The sequence below is a fragment of the Schistocerca piceifrons genome, chromosome 1 (genome assembly GCF_021461385.2).
Source record: "Schistocerca piceifrons isolate TAMUIC-IGC-003096 chromosome 1, iqSchPice1.1, whole genome shotgun sequence".
NCBI classification, from domain to species: domain Eukaryota; kingdom Metazoa; phylum Arthropoda; class Insecta; order Orthoptera; family Acrididae; genus Schistocerca; species Schistocerca piceifrons.
The window spans coordinates 311,787,099-311,808,028 of NC_060138.1; the positions used below are offsets into that span (position 1 = coordinate 311,787,099).

General features: G+C 40.6%; 1 protein-coding gene across 1 annotated transcript in view; it reads right to left on the bottom strand.

Annotated features, from left to right (window-relative positions):
* The window catches only part of LOC124714657 (esterase FE4-like), a 197,372-nt gene that overhangs the window by 65,830 nt on the left and 110,612 nt on the right, over positions 1–20,930 (bottom strand). The window contains exons 5-7 of the mRNA XM_047243044.1: positions 17,825–18,010; positions 11,602–11,801; positions 5,814–5,979 (exon numbers count right to left, since the gene is read on the bottom strand). Of these exons, the coding sequence (XP_047099000.1) occupies positions 5,814–5,979; positions 11,602–11,801; positions 17,825–18,010 (552 nt within the window). The remainder of the gene's footprint in view (positions 1–5,813; positions 5,980–11,601; positions 11,802–17,824; positions 18,011–20,930) is intronic.

Below are 20,930 nucleotides of genomic sequence, written 5' to 3' on the forward strand. Positions count from 1 at the left end.
GACCCTGTGATCCAAGACGACAGGGCCCATGTTCACTCTACCCACATCGTCCAGGGCTGGTTTCGTGAGCACAAGGATTAATTATTGCATGTCCCCTGACCACCAAGTCACCATAGATTAATATTATTGAACCTTTGTGGTCTATTTCAGGGGCAAGGTTCCATGATCTCTGTTCACTTCCATCATTGTTACCTGAATTTGCCACTGTTTCGTAGGTAGAATGGTATAAGATTCCCTTGAAAACCATTCAGGACCTGGAAGCTCTGGAATGTGAACAGTTTTTCTACACCAGATTAGGAACGGTAATGTGTTGCATTTTTGGCATTTTCATATTTTTGTCCATTCACTGTACACTGTAGTACTGTCTGGAAGAAGCTGTGCAAATATTCAGTCAGATAATGATAAGATTTCAAAATGTTGCAAAGATTGGCAGCTTGCTTTAAACGTTCAAATATTTAAAACTGTGAACTTCAAAAAATGAAAAAAACTGTTTCCCATGATCACAGTATCAACGAGTCACATTTGGAATCGGTCAACTCATGTAAGTAAACATCTGGGTGTGACAATTTGTAGTGATATGAAATGCAACGATCAAATAGATAGTCATAGGTAAAACAAATGGAATACTTGGGCTTACTGGTAGTTTACTAGAGACATGCAACCAGTCTACAAAGGAGATGCTTCTATATTATTCGTGCGACTCATCCTTGAAATTCTACACATATCTCTTGACAGAACATCTACAACTGTTATTCACTGTGAATGAAAAAATCTGCTACAGTAGTAAAACTTATTTGTTTCTAAAAAGGGGAGTCTCACCCAATGTCATGACATACGTTCCGTCTTTAGGTGCATATTAAAATGTGAGTCTACAAAGGATGCATAGCTAAGTCTAAAATATGTTACTAGGGATGCGCTATTTTAAAATATTTTAACCTGTTATAAACTCAGATATGCATCCTTTGTGGGCTTACATTTTAATGTGCTCCTGAAGATGTGACACATGTCCTGAAACTCATGCCCCCACACCCATTGTCGTTGCGACTGCACAGATATCGCTTCACCGTTCCCCCCGCCCCCGCAGTGGAGCTGATCTCAAAGGTTCGTGTATATATTGTCCCTGCTAGTTAAGAACCATTCCCTCCCATGTGGGTCAGGCACAAAACATCTCTGAATCACATTGTGAATCTAGTCGTGTGAAGTAGCAGTTGAAAATTGATTGCGTTTTTCCAGAGATATTTCATACACTTTCAACCATGATGGATCCAAATACAGCTTTGTTTATATTTTTATTACTCTGGAGTAAGATATCAACTGAATCCCAGTCTATTTTACTAATTTTTTTCCCTGAGTAATTTAATTTAGTTACTTTAGCAGTCTGTACGCATTCATTGAATCCTAATAAATATGTTTGTAAAAAAGTTTATCAGCTTCCTTTAATAACCCTTGAATATTCACAGATATTATTGTCTATGTACTACCTGATTATGGAATTTAGTTAACACTGGGAATGTCTCGTATATTTCTGCTTTATTGACACAATTAAGTTCTTAAATTAATGAGAGATGGCACTGGGGGATCAATGAAAGGAGAGTTGAGCCTAGTGTGTACTGTTTCAGTATGATAACATTCAGTCAGTACTACATGTCTTCATGTACCTATCACCAAAGATATGCTTCCCCATAAAACTGTCCATTGCCATTAATGTGCGATAAATTATAAATATATTTCTGGGCCTTTCAATGTCTAAGCTTCTCAATTCTCACGACATGATATTAATTATGGGTTCAAATTCTTTCACTGTCTGTTCAGCACAAGTTTAGTCTTTTAACGGCACTATTTTTCACTTCTCGTTTATTAGTGGAATCACCTTGACAATTAGCGGCAAAGATACTAGTGCGATAAGGTCCAAACTATTTTCAGTCCCAATACTCTTTAATAATTCGCATACAGTGAATAACTCCCCGCTCGTGAACCATGGACCTTGCCGTTGGTGGGGAGGCTTGTATGCCTCAGCAATACAGATAGCCATACTGTAGGTGCAACCACAACGGAGGGGTATCTGTTGAGAGGCCACACAAACGTGTGGCTCCTGAAGAGGGGCAGCAGCCTTTTCAGTAGTTGCAAGGGCAACAGTCTGGATGATTGACTGATCTGGCCTTGTAACATTAACCAAAACAGCCTTGCTGTGCTGGTACTGTGAACGGCTGAAAGCAAGGGGAAACTAAAGCTGTAACTTTTCCCAAGGGCATGAAGCTTTACTGTATGGTTAAATGATGATGGCGTCCTCTTGGGTAAAATATTCCGGAGGTAAAATAGTCCTCCATTCGGATCTCTGGCCAGGGACTACTCAGGAGGACATCGTTATCAGGAAAAAGAAAACTGGTGTTCTACGTATCGAAGCATGAAATGTCAGATCCCTTAATCGGGCAGGTTCATTAGAAAATTTAAAAATGGATGGGTAGGTTAAAGTTAGATATAGTGGGAATTAGTGAAGTTCGGTGGCAGGAGGAACAAGACTTCTGGTCAGATGAATACAGGGTTATAAATACAAAATCAAATAGGGGTACCGTAGGAGTCGGTTTAATAATGATAAAACAATAGGAGCATGGGTAAGCTACTACAAACAGCATAGTGAATGCATTATTGTAGTGAAGATAGATACAAAGCCCATCCCAGTACAAGTTTATATGCCAACCAGCTCCGCAGATGATGAAGAGATTGATGAAATGTATGATGAGATAAAAGAAATTATTCAGATAGTGAAGGGAGACAAAAATTTAATAGTCATGGGTGACTGGAATTTGATAGTAGGAAAAGGAAGAGAAGGAAAAGTAGTAGGTGAATATGGAATGGGGGTAAGGAATGAAAGAGCAAGCCGTCTGGTAGAATTTTGCACAGAGCATAACTTAATCATAGCTAACACTTGGTTCAAGAATCATAAAAGAAGGTTGTATACATGCAAGAATCCTGGGGACACTGGAAGGGTTCAGATAGATTGTACAATACTAAGACAGAGATTTAGGAACCAGGTTTTAAATTGTAAGACATTTCCAGGGGCAGATGTGAACTCTGACTACAATCTATTGGTTATGAACTGTAGATTAAAACTGAAGAAACTGCAAAAAGGTGGGAAATTAAGGAAATGGGACCTGGATAAACTGACAGAACCAGAGGTTGTAAAGAGTTTCAGAGAGAGCATTAGGGAATGATTTTCAGGGAGAGCATTAGGGAATGATTTTCAGAGAGAGCATTAGGGAATGATTGAAAAGAATGTGGGAATGAAATACAGTAAAAGAAGAATGGATAGCTTTGAGAGATGAAATATTGAAGGCATCAGAGGATTAAGTAGGTAAAAAGACAAGGGCTAGTAGAAATCCTTGGATAAAAGAAGAAATATTGAATTTAATTGATGAAAGGGGAAAATATAAAAACACAGTAAATGAAGCAGGAAGTGCAAAGTGGCTAAGCAAGGATGTCTAGAGGACAAATATAAGGATGTAGAGACATATATCACTAGGGGTAAGATACATACTGCCTACAGGAAAATTAAAGAGAGCTTTGGAGAAAAGAGAACCACTTGCATGAATATCAAGAGCGCAGATGGAAACCCAGTTCTAAGCAAAGAAGGGAAAGCAGAAAGGTGGAAGGAGTATATAGAGGGTCTATACAAGCGTGATGTACTTGAGGACAATATTATGGAAATGGAAGAGGATGTAAATGAAGATGAAATGGGGGCTATGATACTGTGTGAAGAGATTGACAGAGCACTACAAGACTGGTCGAAACAAGGCCCCAGGAGTAGACAACATTCCATTGGAACTATTTATAGTATTGGGAAAGCCAGCCCTGATAAAACTCCACCATCTGGTGAGCAAGATGTATCAGACAGGCAAAATACCCTCAGACTTCAAGAAGGATATAATAATTCCAATCCCAAAGAAAGCAGGTGATGACAGATGTGAAAATTACTGAACTATCAGTTTAATAAGTCACGGCTGCAAGATACTAACATGAATTCTGTACAGACGGATGGAGAAACTGGTAGAAGTCGACCTCAGGGAAGATCAGTTTGGATTTTGTACAAATGTTGGAACATGTGAGGCAATACTGACCCTATGACTTATCTTAGAAGATAGCTTAAGGAAAGGTAAACCTACGTTTCTAGCATTTTTAGACCTAGAGAAAGCTTTTGACAATGTTGACTGGAATACTCTCTTTCAAATTCTGAAGGTGGCAGGGGTCAAATACAGGGAGCAAAAGGCTATTTACAATTTCCACAGAAACCAGATGGCAGTTATAAGAGTTGAGGGGCATGAAAGGGAAGCAGTGGTTGGGAAGGGAGTGAGACGGGGTTGTAACCTATCCCAATGTTATTCAATCTGTATATTGAACATGAAGTAAAAGAAACAAAACAAAAATTCAGAGTAGGAATTAAAATCCATGGAGAAGAAATAAAAACTTTAAGGTTTGCCGATGACATCGTAATTCTTTCAGATACAGCAAAGGACCTGGAGAAGCAGTCGAATGGGACGGACAGTGTCTTGAAAGGAGGATATAAGATGAAGATCAACAAAAGCAAAACAAGGATAATGCAATGTAGTTGAATTAAGTCAGGTGATGCTGAGGGAATTGGATTAGGAAATGAGACACTTACAGTAGTAAATGAGTTTTGCTATTTGGGGAGCAAAATAACTGATGATGGTTGAAGTAGAGAGGATATAAAATGTAGACTGGCAATGGCAAGGAAAGCGTTTCTGAAGAAGAGAAATTTGTTAACATCGAGTATAGATTTAAGAGCCAGGAAGTTATTTCTGAAAGTATTTGTATGGAGTGTAGCCGTGTATGGAAGTGGAATATGGATGATAAAGAGTTTAGACAAGAAGAGTATAGAAGCTTTCGAAATGTGGTGCTACAGAAGAATGCTGAAGATTAGATCGGTAGATCACATGAGTAATGAAGAGGTACTAAAGAGAATTAGGGAGAAGAGGAATTTGTCACACAGCTTGACTAGAAGAAGGGATCACTTGGTAGGACATGTTCTGAGGTATCAAGTGATCACCAATTTAGTATTGGAGGGAAGCGTGGAGTGTAAAAATCATAGAAGGAGACCAAGAGATGAATACACTAAGCAGATTCAGAAGGATGTAGGTCGCAGCAGGTACTGGGAGATGATGAAGCTTGCACGGGATAGAGCAGCACGGAGAGCTGCGTCAAACCAGTCTCTGGACTGAAGACCACAACAACAACAAGTTGACGATGCAATTTTCATTAAATTAAATTTTACGTCGAAAAGTCAGCTCTAGTGAAGGAGGAAAATGATGTTGTTTCTGATGTTATTAGTTATGTAAGGAAAAATGAAACATAATGGGTAAGGTAAACAGACTCTATTTATTCCCTTATAAATATCGTTTTATGTGTTGTTCAAGTACATTTTTGCTAGGAAATAAGTTTTGATGTTTTGAAGTGTTGTTTCACTTCTCAACATTTTACCACACAAAACTATTCAAGTGCGTTATAAAGTTTGCTTTGGCCAGTAATAAAGTTTATCATTTTTAGTTCCTCAAATGATCTTATGGTTTTGTTTGGCTGGCGGCCCCATTCAGTTCAGGCAATACACTTTGAATTTTGTATCACAGATGGTAAATCACAAGCTCACTTTCACCGTTTGGTACTGGACTAAGCAAATTGGCGCTACGTGATGTGATAGACTTTGTGAATAGATGCAGATGCTACAGTCATGTGATGTGATGACCAGTGTGAATTAACTTCAACTGCTTGTTCAGTAGGTATTGTGAAGACTTTCTACTTACGAGCCACAAACTTCAAACATTCAGCAGATGTGATTCCAGTCATGTAAGCAACATCAGTGTAGGCTCCACTCTGCACAAGTTCTATTGGCTCTACAGTGAGGAAGGCTCCATTATGCTCGGGCTCAATACTTGGTGTGAGCACGCATTTAAAAAGTGCCAGGCTGTCCTGTAACATCATTAAAACATTAGAATTGTAATCAACTCAGTGAACAAAATAATCATTGTAGAGCATCCACCCAAGCTAGATGTATAAGTGTTCATGTGTATAATATTACATAAATTCATTTTTTGATACCAAATACATGTACATAAAAATTATTGCATTCCATCTTGGCATGGACTTACAGTAAACTTCTATTACTACAATTGAAAAGACAGCTGTGGGTTGCACAGTGTTCTTTATTGAGAGTTGCTTTCTGTGATGGCTATAGCTCATCCATCACTGACAACTTACACATGGAAAAAAACTTGCAATTGACTGAGAAAGTACTATGAGTCCTGCACCTTCAAATTACAGGTTTGCTAAGCTTTCTTATTTGGGTAATGAGCCCTATAGCACAGCCAAACTACTTCGTATTCAAAATATAAGAATAGTGTATACCGCTTAATTCGATAAATGTGCTGCCTCTGGCATATATATGCTCAAGTGCTGTAAATGTCAAGCAGAAGGTTAAGCATAATTCCGCCTTCACTGAGTACCTTGAATCCAGTGGCCATCAGTCACTTACACTCGGAAACTTAAGGGTTTTGCACCACGCTTATGGCAAAAAACAGTTTTTGTTTCTTGCTGTCATTATCTTAATTTTACATTATAGGGTTATGCAGGATGCTCTGTACATTACTGTGTGGCTCTGTTTATCAACTGTGTCTATGTAATAAATTTAATTATTGAGGACATATATTGACTAATTTCGTGGGATGTGGAACATAATGCCAGCACAAGTGAACGCTGGTACCAAACTCTTGGAATGGACTATTGTCACTGCAATTCTCCCTTGTTTGTTGATGAAATCCTGTAGAAAATGAATTTTTTGGTGTAACAGTGTTGGGGAACTGAATTTAATTGATTATTAGGAAATGCAAACCTTCTCCCCTCTCAGGAATAAGGGGTGCAGAAACTGCAGGTATAGGCAATTTCGGAAAAACTAAGGTGACCACTGTGAGAAACGCTATGATTTCAGCAGTTGTTATCTAATTTAAGTTTGTTTAATGTACTGTTCACAGGAAACTGTGCTGTTTCCTATTTTTAATGCTGCTCTAACCTCAAATCAGGTGTGAATCTTCGCAGAACAATGCTGAAATGGGGTTCACAATATTTTTCTGTAGGTTCCCATACCATTATGGCTGGGTACATGCCTGGTATGTGGGTGGGGGGCCAGCCAGGTTTGCCGAGCTGTTCTAGGTGGGTAACTGACATGGACACACAAAAAATGGTTCAAATGGCTCTGAGCACTATGGGACTTAACTTCTAAGGTCGTCAGTCCCCTAGAACTTAGAACTACATAAACCTAACTAACCTAAGGACACCACACACATCCATGCCCGAGGCAGGATTTGAACCAGCAACCGTAGCAGTTGCGCGGCTCCAGACTGTAGCACCTAGAACCACTCGGCCACTACGGCCGGTGACACACAAAAAGTAGCATGTACAAGCTACTTTGAATCCATTATTAGGTATGCATGAATTATTTGAGGGAAACCATTTCGTTAATTTACATGATGCAAGAAACAAAGAAATTTTATGCTTCCCAACCACGGCCTCAAATTGTATGCCCACAGACCTCAGTAAATGAGGATGAAAATTTATAATAAATTACAAGGTATCAAACTAAAGCAAATGAATTTAGGTTCACTTAAAAGATAGCTATTTGAAGCACTGACAATAAAATGTTATTACTCAGTGGATGAATCCATGCAGGATGAACTAGAAATTTGAGTTGTACACAATGCAATACATATCTCCATAAATATCATTTTAGTGTTATATTATTTTTGCCATCTCTCCCATACACCAGCAGAATAGAATGCAAATGTATATTATGGCGAATGTATGTTATGAGATGAAAATAAACCACAAATCCACAAAACATTAACATATGTGTTTTAACCAGCTTTTAGTCCATAGCATCCATGACATTCGTATTTTGTCTTAAATTCCTGACTTTAGTACTGTTCATCAATGAATATACAAACATCAAAAAAAGTTTTGCACCACCCCAGTTCCCAGAACTCCTGAAGATAGACATTACCTGTGGATATTGTATCACAGACACAGTCCCTTTGACTGTTCAGATATGTCTCTAAACCCACCCAAAGATATAAACAACCATGTACGAGTAGCACTTATTAGATGGAGGGGTCCAACAGCCGAACAGTTCCAGTCATTCCATCAGGAATTAGGTACTTGGCTCATGTTGTCTATAGTTAAACCATGCCTAGATGATCAGTACTGTTGTTTGATCGTGTCCGCATTGTTACTTTGTGCCAGGAAGGGCGCACAACAAGGGAAATGTCCAGGTGTCTCAGAGTGAATCAAAGAGATGTTGTTCAGACATGAAGGAGATACAGAGAGACAGGAACTGTTGATGACATGCCTTGCTCAGGCTGCTGAAGGGCTACTACTGCAGGGATGACAGCTACCTATGGATTATGCCTTGGAGGAACTCTGACAGCAATGTCACCATGTTGAATAATGCTTTTTGTGAAGCCACAAGATGCCATGTTATGACTCAAACTGTGGACAATAGGCAGGATGACACGCACTTCACTCCCGACGTCCATGGCAAGGTCCATCATTGCAACCACGACACCATGCAGCATGGTACAGATAGGCCCATCAACATGCAGAATGGACCACTCAGGATTGGCATCATGAACTCATCACCGATGAGTGTTGCATATGACTTCAACCAGACAATCATCTGAGATGTATTTGGAGGCAACCTGGTTAGGCTGAACGCCTTAAACACACTGTCCAGCAACTGCAGAGAGGTAGAGGTTCCCTGCTGTTCTGGGGTGGCATTATGTGGGGCTGATGTATGCTGCTAGTGGTCAAGGAAGGTGCCATAATGGCTGTGCAATATGTAAATGCCATCCTCCAACCAATAGTACAAACATATTGGCAAGACATTCATCTTCATGGACCACAATTCACCCCCTCCCCCCCCCTCCTCCCCCCTGGCATGTGGCCAGCATGTTCTCCCGACATAAACCCTATTGAACATGCCTGGGATAGATAGAAAAGGGCTATTTATGAATGACATGAGCCACCAACCACTCTGAGGGATCTATGCTGAATCGCAGTTGAGGAGTGGGACAATCTGGACCAACAGTACTTTGATGAACTTGTGGATAGTGTGCACGACAAATACAGGCATGCCTCAATGCAAGAGCACATGCTACTGGGTGTTAGAGGTGCCAGTGTGTACAGCAATCTGGACCACTACCTCTATAAGGTCTCGCTGTATGATGGTACAACATGCAATGTGTGGTTTACATGAGCAATAAAAAGGACAGAAATGATTTTTTATGTTGATCTCTATTCCAGTTTTCTTTACAGTCTGTGTGTGTGTGTGTTCTTTCTCTGACAAAGGCCTGATTGGCTCCATACTGTAACTATAGTACAAATAGCTCATATACACTGTATGTATAATTTTTTTAACAAAATATGTGAACAGTTTCATAATAAATGTTGTGGTGCATAATTTACAAGGTGCACTGTCTATACACTATGTGATCAAAAGTATCCAGACACCCCCAAACACAGAGACCGATGACCGTAGCAGTCTGGCCTCTTTAATCCCCCAAACCAACCAACCAACCACCCCCAAACACATACATTTTTCAAATTAGGTGCATTGTGCTGCCACTTACTGCCAGGTACTCCATATCACTGACCTCAGTAGTCATTAGACATCATAAGAGAGCAGAATGGGGAGCTTTGTGGAACTCATTGACTTCAAACGTGGTCAGGTGAGTGGGTGTCATTTGCGTCACATGCTTGTACACAAGATTTACACACTCCTAAACATCCCTATGTCCACTGTTTCCAATGTGATGATGAAGTGGAAATGTGAAGGGACATGTACAGCACGCAGCACAAAGGCATACAGGCCGATGTCATGTGTTGACTGACAGAGGCTGCTGACAATTGAAGACAGTCATAATGTGTAATAGGCAGACAACTATCCAGACCATCACAGGGGAATTCCAAACCGCATCAGGATCCACTGCAAGTACTATGACAGTTACGCAGGAGGGGAGAAAAATTGGATGTGCTCATAAGCCACACATCACATCAGTAAATGCCAAACGACACCTTACTTCGTGTAAGGAGCATAAACGTTGGACGATTGAACGGTGGAAAAACATTGTGCAGAGTGATTAATCACGGTACACAATGTGGTGATCCGATTGCAGGGTGTGGGTATGAGAATGCCCAGTGAACGTCAACTGCCAGGGTATTGTAGTGCCGACAGTAAAATTCGGAGGTGGTGGTGTTGTGGTGTAATCGTATTTTCCATGAAGGGGACTTGCACCTCTTGTTGTTTCATGTGGCACTATCACAGCACAGGTCTACTTGATGTTTTAAGCACCGTCTTGCTTCCCACTGTTGAAGGGCAATTCAGGGAAGGCGATTGCATCTTTCAACACAAGCGAGCACCTGTTCATAATACAGGCCTGTGGCAGAGTGGTTACATGACAGAACATCCCTGTAATGGACTTGCCTGCCAGAGTCCTGACCTGAATCCTAAAGAAAACCTTTGGGATGTTTTGGAACGCTAACTTCATGCCAGGCCTCACTCACTGACATCGATACCTCTCCTCAGTGCAGCACTCAGTGAGGAATGAGCTGCGATTCCCCAAGAAACCTTCCAGCATCTGATTCAACATATCCCTGTGAGAGTGGAAGCTGTCAGCAAGGCTGAGGGTGGGCCAACATCATACTGAATTCCAGCATTACTGATGGAGGGCCCCATGAACTTGAAAGTCATTTTCAGCCACGTGTCTGGATATTTGTCTCCATTGGAGCTTACTGTCAACTGTAACTCCCAAAAATTTTATACAGGTAACTTCTTCTAAACTTGTTTCATCTCTGAATATATCTATGCCATCTTCCTTTTCTCTGTTTGTGAACACCATGAACACTACCTCTCTTTTAGAATTATAGCTAAGTCATTCTGCATGAGCCATTGTAGTGTACTGTGCTGTAATCAACTCAATGAAAAGAAAATATTACAAGTTAACATTGAAACCATGGAATCACTTGATGGTTTTTTTATATTGGAATGTACTATACAAAATCAGTTTTGATTTATGACAGTGACACAGACTTTAAAAGTGAAAAACCATTCAAAAACTTTGGATTGCTCTATATGCATTGGAAAGGCAAACATTGTAAATTATTATGTGAGAAAAGATAGCAGTCAAATTAACAGGGCACATATCAGAGTGGAAAATGGAATTATGACTGTATGAAAATGGGTTGAAGAGGGGTGGCACTTGTATCTAGGCAAGTGAATAGTGGATGGATCATTGAAGTTCTTTGACGGGTGCCCAGAGGTAAGAAAGGAATGAGACAATGACCAAATAGAAGTGGGGAAATGACACTACAAAAATAGCAAGCGTAAATTACAGTTCACTACAGCTGCGCTCAAATCTGACTTACTCTGTTTGTTAAGAACTGAAGTTTGTTCAGCAAGGATTAAAGAAAAGCTATCTCTATGTATGCTTACAGAATACATATCCTCCAAAACATTACCAATGAAATTTTGAAGAACTGACATACCTCCTCAGGAACAGCAGCAAAAATGTCTTTCATAAGATCTGTTGCATCTGCTGCCAAGAAGAACTCCATAAGATCTGTTGTATTTTTCGCTGTGTAACCAAGATTTTCAGCAAGTTGGAATGCTATTTCTACTGGTTTTCTCTGCAGTGCCCAAGTACTCAAAGCAGATCCACTTTGTGCTATTCCTCTCTTGAATAAACCTACAACAGACCGACAGTGTTACAAATGAATTATTGGTTTATGCCAGCTCTCCTTAAAGAAGAATAATTTTCACTAGAAATGCCTTATGAATATCTGCTGTGGATCACACTTGAAATATAGAAAATGCATTTCTTCAGCACTTCATCACACTCACAAGACCGGAAAGGGCTATCTTATTGTCAGATAGTCTGTCTCTCACTTCCCGTCACTGTTCCTTCAGCATGCTGCCTTCTGTCACAACAGCAAAGTCACTTCATTTAGGGAGAAATTACTTTTCACCACTACAGGTATCTTTTAATTTTCCTTGGCCATTACATTTGCTAATTCATTGCTCCAGATTTTAACAAGTCCAGTTCCCCAGCAGCATAAGACCACCTTCATTAAGTCATTAGATTGCAAGTGAAAAAAGGTGTCCTGTATGAGTAGGAAAATTTTTTATGCTGGTTACATGCACCAAATCACATCTAGTATACTCAAGGCATTGCAGCATTGAAGAATTGTACATCTTAAACACATCCCATTTCTTTTTGTGTTTTCAAGATCTAACATACTTTTGCATTGTAAATAATGAATTAATTTAGCAAGCTAATTGTAAAGACATAATCTGGGCATGTGCAGCAGCCATGCATATCTTCCCTGCAGCATTTCTGTGGTGTCACCGCCATACACCAACTTGGATTCCATCTCGCCGGCTACAGAATTCAAGGTAACGAGCGGCAGCCATTTTTGTTGTCTTTGGTTGGCGTACAAACGTACCATGTGATAATCACATTATTTCCCCAATGCATCGTAGCAACTCTGTCCTATGATGAAATTTTGTCTGCATTAGATGCATATTTCAAAGAATCAGTCAATGTAGTTGCGAAAAGGTATACCTTCTTTCGTACAAAACGTACGGCAGGTCAGACTAATCAGGAGTGGGTTGCAACCTTGCAAGGCCTTACTAGGGATTGTGCTTTTGAGTGTCAATGTGGACTCCCTTATTCAGATACTATGGTACGTGATGCAATTGCACAGAACGTTTCTGATGTTCGTATAAGGGAACAGATTTTGAAACTAGTCAATCCCTCCCTTCAACAAGTGATGGACATTTGGATCGGCAGGACACACTTGACTCTGCTCAGAAATCATTTGAAACTTCACCAGCCATGTGTCAGGTTAACCGGCCCGCCGGGCGAGGTGCACGGAGCAGTAAACAGCCCTCGCGCCCGGCCGCGCCGCTGCCGCCAGGCTCTCAGCCACATGTGTCACGCAGGCAAGCAAATGCAGTGCTAAAATCATGCCCGCGATGTGTTACTAGACATTCGCATGAGAATTGCCCATCACGCCAGGCTATTTGCTTTTTCTGTAATAAAGGACATGTTCAGAGTGTTTGCCAGAAAAAGCTCAGATCAGACACTTACAACCATTCCAGGCCCTTTGCTTCGCGCCGAATTCAAACCAAGGATACTCAGGCTCGTGAAACTTCGCCCATGGAAATTCATTTAGTTCATTCCACTCTGCTCAGTGCCATTCTCTCTAATAGTGACTGTGTTCGTCCCACAAATAGTGTGCGTCAACATCGCTGGAAATCACGTCAAGTCGCAAGTGATTATGTCCCAGTGTCAGTTCACGTTGCACGAGACAGTCGCTCTTGTCATCAGCAGGACAATAAACTTTTTGTAGACTTGGACATTAACGGAAAAGTGATACCATTCCAGCTCGATACCGGAGCTGCAGTCTCACTGATCAATCAAGACACTTACAAACTGCTGCACATGTTAAGTTAACTAGTTATTCCGGGCAAGATATCCCTGTGTTAGGACAGTGCAGCCTTCTTGCAACATACAAAGGACAAACAAAACTTGTGTCATTTTACGTCCTTCATTCTTCTTCTGCTGTGAACTTGTTTGGTTTCGATTTATTTCAGTTGTTTAACTTGTCTATAGTAAATCAGGTCCTATCAGTGTACCAGACTGTGCCTTCAGACAGTGTTTCTCGTCTGTGTGAAGAATTTGCAGACATTTTTGCACTGGGCCTTTGTTGCGTTAAGAACTATAAAGCACATTTGGAACTGAAAGTAAATGTGCAACTGAAATTTTTCAGAGTGCACAATGTTCCCCACGCATTGCGTGATGAGGTCGCAAAAACATTACACGATTTGGAATCACAAGGTGTAATTGAATGTGTGCAGGCTTCTCTCTGGGCATCACCCTTAGTAATTTTGCCAAAACCTTCTGGAAAATTGAGACTTTGTGTGGACTTCAAGGCAACAGTGAATCCACAACTAGTGATTCCAACTTTTCCTTTACCCCGCCCGGAAGATCTTTTTGACAAACTGTGCCCGGGTAAATATTTTTCGAAGTTGGACCTAGCAGATGCGTTCTTGCAAATACTGGTGGATGAAGAATCCCAGCATGTTTTGGTGGTTAACACGCATCTTGGGTTGTATCAATTCAAACGACTGCCATTCAGGTGTGCATCCACCCCTGCTTTGTTTCAGCAATATCTACAAACTGTTTGTGCGTTGGTCCCTACTGCAGAAAACTATCTGGACGATATTGTGATCTCTGGAAAGACGGAAGAAGAAAATTTAGCCAATTTCAGAACATTATTTCACGTCTTGCGACAAAATGTTATTTGCTTGTGGAAGGACAAATGTGTGTTTTTTGGTCGTGACTTGGCCTAACTGGGACATGTACTCAATGCCCAAGGCATCCATCCCAGTCCCGAGCACCTCCATGCCATACGAGACTTGCCTTTGCTGCAGAATTTGAAGCAGCTACAGAGTGTGCTGGGAAAAATCAACTATTATCATAAATATATCCCACATGCCTCTTCCAATTCAGCTCTTCTTCATCGCTTACGCCGTAAAGGTGTTCCGTTCGTCTGGACGACGGAATGCGAACACGCCTTTCGTCAGTTGAAATCGGCGTTGCTTTCCAATACTTGCCTTACGCCATTCGATCCCCAGAAGCCCCTTTTGTTGATGGTGGATGCATCGGATTTTGGGATCGGTGCAGTGCTTGCGCACAAAGATGGATCGCATGATCGCCCTATTGCCTTTGTGTCCAAATTGCTCTCGTCTGTGCAAAGAAATTCTTCACAGATCGAGAAAGAAGCATTGGCTCTCGTATTTGGTGTTACAAAGTTTCATGATTTCTTGTATGGTCGTCACTTTACCATCATCCCAGACCACAAACCTTTGACATCACTTTTTCATCCGAACAAGCCTGTACCTCCCCGTACAGCGCAGAAATTAATTCACTGGTCTATTTTCCTCTCGCAGTACCACTACGATATCTTGTATAGGTCCACTGCTAAGTACGGAAACGCCAATGCATTGTCCCATTTGCCTGTTGCTGAGGATAGAGCATTCAATTCCTCCGAACTTGCTTGCATGTTCATTGATTCGGAAACCGATGATGTGGTCGAATCGTTTCCAATTGATTTTCGTCATGTAGCTACAGCCACAGCTGCCGACCCTGTCCTTGCTACCGTTCTGCGTATTGTTGCTACGCAATGGCCATTGTCAAAGTCACGGATCGGGGACCCGTTGGTTCGGCGATTTTTTGCTCACAAGGAGAGACTTTTTGTTCGACGTGGTGTTTTGCTGTCTCAACCAGCTGCGCCTCTGTCGTCACATGGGATCTGCCGCTTGCCGTCTGCTTTCAGCGATGGTGCCATCCGGTCAGCGCCCTGGGGACCCATCTACTGGCTCGCCTCAGCCCCAGGTGTTATCGACGCTGCCTTCCATTTTCCCCCACTGCCGCCGCCACCTGTTCTCCCGCCGGCGACGTCCGCAGTGGACGTGTTGCTGCAAACCACCGGGCGTCTCCCTGGGTCACGCACTGCCGACCGCTTCCCAGGACCAGTTGTCCTCCGACGTGGAACTCTTGCCCGCTCCAGACCATATGTCATCTTCGCCCGTCGGGTGCCCCGGCCCGATGGAGGTCGACCCTTTGGCCCCTCCTGTCTCTCTGTGGGCGCATACACCGCATGTTGGCGTGCACCCTGGAGCAGGTTTTCAGGCATTTCCTAGCTCCCTGCGGTCCGAATGGCAGGGTGCGGGTGGCACAGTCTCGCCTGTTGTTAGCCTCCCCACCTCGTCGCATACGTCAACATGGGGTCCTCCCCACGACGAGCGGAAGCCTTATGCCACCACCGTACACCAATTTGCGGTGGAGGAATGTTGTGTCACCACCGACACCACACTTGCTAGGTGGTAGCCTTTAAACCAGCCGTGGTCCTTGAGTATACGTCGGACCCGCATGTCGCCACTATCAGTGATTGCAGACCGAGCGCCGCCACATGGCAGGTCTAGAGAGACTTAGCACTTGCCCAGTTGTACAACCGGGTTTGCTAGTGATGGTTCACTGACAAAATACGCTCTCATTTGCCGAGACAATAGTTTAGCGTAGCCTTCAGCTACGTCATTTGCTGTGACCTAGGAAGGTGCCATTATCAGTTACTATTGATATTGAATCATGTACCGTCAAGAGCGACGTTCACCATTAATGGATTAAAGTTAAGTATTCCACCAGCTACGTCCATTCTTTCTAAATTCTAATTTCCTTGTCCTGTTCCAGACCTCACACCAGCCTGCGTGAGCTAAAACGCGTGCCTTTCGGCTTCCTCTAGTAAAATGGTGTTGGCTCTCCTGCCAACCACAACAATTTCAATTATAGTTATGTGCTGCTGACATGAGTACATTCTGACTTATGTATAGACTATCTGTAGACAACTGGAACTAATGACACAAGGAAACTCGTACATAAATAGCTAAAAATAAAAGAAAGTAAGAGAGTGGGAAGGAAAATAAAGCACTTATTACATCACCTTATCAGAACTAGAGTGATTTATGCATAAACTGTCTCAGAGATCTGATGTATTCTGGATTTGTACATGGATGTACCAACAGTGTCATTAACCTATGAAGTATTGAATATGAAAATAAATTTATATACACTTACAAATGAAGAATCTGTCACAGATATCCCACAAATAAAACTCATGGGAAAAGAATCTAGGTACTGATGCATTGTTTTAAAGCAGAGTATGCTCACAGCCTGCATGAGAATATATAAACAAAAGAAAACAACCCAAATGACTTCCTACTGCTATAGGAACTGTGTAGTGTAAATGCTCTTAATAAGATGACTGTTAATTGCATGTTCCATGTATAATAATTATGACCTGTCATTGATGATGTGCAGAATGAGTTAGTTTTATCATTGCAATGCAATCTGAGTGAAAATTATGGCAATATGCTTTCCATTTACATCATCCTCACACAATTTTTTAATGTACTGGTACTTATCTATGTTCATTCCCTCTCTCTCTCTCTCTCTCTCTGTTTTTCTCTCTTTCAAGGAAACAGATGCATCATATTATTTCACATTCAAAAGTTCTTCTCTCTCTCTCTCTGTTTTTCTCTCTCTCAAGGAAACAGACACATCATATTATTTCACATTCAAAAATTCTTCTATGCACTAAAAGGAGTTCAATTTTAGAAATTATGTATGACTGACATGTTCCTCCTCTCTAATCCTACCCTGCTGTCCCTTTTTCCTTCTTGATAATTAAACTAACAGCTCCAAAATCTATGATAGTTGTTATGGTTTTTTTATTTACTTTTTTCACATGTGTCTGTTGACAGTCCTTAGAATTTCAATTCTTGGAGTTAAGTGACAGACTATCATCCTTTTTCCTTGTAATATTATTGTTTACTAAAGCAAATTTTTCTTTTCACCTATTTCAAAAACTGTAGTCTGCAATGGATTTAGAAAAAAACACTTGATATACCAAAATAGTTTCTGATGTTTCCTAATGGTGATCAGATCCATTTGTTTTCTTCCTCATGATATTTTGCACGTTTTTCCCCCAATATATAATGTGCCAGTTTTATATTTTATTCTGCAATGATAATCTCTGCTCCAAATAAATGCTTAAATGAACTGAATGGATGTAACTGAATTGGAACTCCAGCTGAAGATAGTAATCTTTCTTTAACAACGCACATCACTACTTCTGTCATTGGTACCTTTAGACGTAGGTGAAAGTATGTGGAAATGTACAGATGCCCCTCCAGCACTTTGGCCAAAAATGGTTACATTGTCAGGATCTCCTCCAAATGCCGCTATATTTTTCTGCACCCACTTCAGGGCCTCCACTTGGTCCTTCATACCCATGTTGCCTGGTATCAGTAAATCTCCTGTGCTTATAAAACCTGCAACATGCATGGAAAAAAATTTGTAAAACAAAACATCAGGTGAACCACTTATTACTTGTGCTAGACTGTTTGAGAACATAGAAGAGGAGCTCATATTACAATTGCTGGAGCTCACTATAGCTCTCATTCTTTTCCTAGAATGTAGTGACATCTTTATGTTTACAGGTTCTATAGAGGTCAAGTAGCAGATTTTTCAGTCATGTTACAATTTATATTATTTAATTTTTGCATCAAACAGTCAAAATACTGTATTTGCTGGTGTACTTACATTGTACTGTGAGGAAACAAGATTTAAATGTCAATTGCATATTACATGCTAAAACTGCATTCTTAATACATATTTTAATTCTTCTAACATTAGGTGGTTTTCAGTTACACAACCAAACTTTAAAATGACAATAATTTTTATTTAACGTAATTAAGGACCTGATATTGTAAAAACATGAAGTTCTATATCTAAAATTGTTAGTGTATTTTACTTTTTTCTTTAATTTTAACGCAGTGTACTCCCTTTTCTACATAAAATTATAATTCATATTATTAGTTATCATTTTATACAGGTATCTTGCTACAGCTGTTAAATATTCAAAAGAAAAAAGCATTTTATAGCCATCAGCTATGAACATTCAACTATATTCTGTGCCAGTCTCAGTTTTTATAACCATCATTACTGGAAAATACACCTCAAAAACAGAAACAAATATGTATTGTGCACAGATGAAAGATGTAAGAACTGTACTTCTGTATGTCAGAACCATAGCCAGTACTTGCAAGGGAGTACACTAGATGGATCAAAAATGCATACATCTCATAAATGACTCAACAGCATACTAAATACAATGATGTTCCACAGTGGTATGTAAAATACAAATAATCTGGCTAATGTAAAAATGACACAAGTAGGTTAAAATCCCATGTACAACAGGTTGTGTAAGGACTGCTGACAGTTAACAAGTAAATGTCATCAAAGACACACTTCACCTAAGATCACTAAAGATTATGTGGTGACTATCAACAGTCCACCAAGCTTCTATGATGATGAATGCTAAGATCTTTGGACTTCAGTCTGTGCTACACTGTTGTGGTGTATACTAGTGTTCTCATGTATGTGGTTTATTGAGACAGTAAAGTTTGCACTTTTTATACAGTTGGATTACTTCTCTTACCACTAATGAGTATAGGGGTAAAAACCCACATCAGTGACCTTGGATTTTCATTCACAACTACCTATTTTCATATGTTACTGGTATTGAAAGTTGGTCTATTTAGGCTAGCTGGTTACCATGGAGTACATAAAACTCCACACTCCATACCTACATGCTGGATGTCGACTGTGGAGCACAGACACAATCAACAGCTTAGATATCAGTTTTGTGTGCTCATATACATTGTTTTAGTACTGTCCACATGTGTCTAACTTAACTGTGATTGCACTAGAATAGTGAGAACCCCATACAGTGGCACCACTGCACACTGCAACGTACACTGACTGCCGAGCTTTGTTTGTCAACACTGATTGAAATGTATGTGCACTGACGTGAAGTGCTACCATTGTAGATATCTAGATAGGTACAAAAAAGAGTGTTTCCAACCACAGTGTAGGAAACATCAGAAAGTGAGACACTGGGAGTGAGATGGCAGGAGTAAGGGTCATATTGGAAAATGGTGAAGTAAATAGTACTGGGGGGTAATGGGGGGGGGGGGAAGAGGGGGGGGAGTGAGTGAGGGGGGGGGGGGGGGGGAATTACCTATGCCCACCTTTTGAAAGTATTACAATGCAGTCAGGTATTTTATTTTTTTAAAATTTGAATTAAAAATTTATTGTTTTTAATGAAGTCTTCTACAAGATTCTATAGAAGTTTCAAATTTTTCAGTTAAACTTAACCCAAAAATTTAATTCTTCATAGTAGATTTGACTTTTCACAGTGCATATCATATTTAATCAGGTCTGGGACCCTGCTTAAACATCAACGTTAGGAGCAAATGTCAACAACAATTAATGAAATTTGTATTTGTGGTGGTCATAAAGTAACCCCTGCTCCTTGTTGGAAAACATTTTTGAAAGTATGTCCACTGCATTAAAGACACAAAAGGTGCATCCACAGAACATGTGATCAGTAATTGAAAAAATTTCATGATGATTTCTCATTGGCAAAATATTCTGGATTAATCTCCCACTCAGATCTCTAAGAGGAGACTGCCAAGGGGGAGGTGTCCATGTGAAAAAGATGGAATGAACAATGAAGGCATAAAATTCTATGAGTCAAAGCATGGAATATCAGGTGTTTAAACATAGTAGGAAAGCTGGAAAATCTGAATACGAAAATGCAAAGGCTCTATCTAGATTAGTGGGTGTCAGTGAAGTGACATGGAAAGAAGATAAGAATTTCTGGTGAGATGAATGTAGGGAGAGCTACTGTGAATGATTCTGTGATAGGATTGTTCTCATCACATTTGATAATATTCTCCTTGGGTGTGCAGCCAGATCATAATGTCTTCTTGACACAATATTTCCGTGGTCCAACTGGCCGCCATCTTCGGGTGAGAGTGCTGGTACACAATGTCGCTGGAACTGACTCAGCGCAAGCGGCAGCCCCTATACAGGCCGCAGAAGGCCCACAACGCGTGCACGAGAAGGTGCCATAACTGCCCTCTAGAGCAAGTAAACATACCGTGCCGCCAGTGGTGGAAACAGGTAAAATCGAGATATCGCTATCAAAAATTAAAAATTTTAAAAATTTTATTCCGACGATTGAAACACAGACTGTTGTTTTTTAATGTCTGATAACACCGAGATCCAAGTCTTACTTAAAAGATAACCCTTGTCTCTATTAATAAGATTATCAGATAAACGAATCTCCATGGATTCTTTTAAAACACAGTCCCAATAGCGAGATGCAGTGGCAACCACTCATGT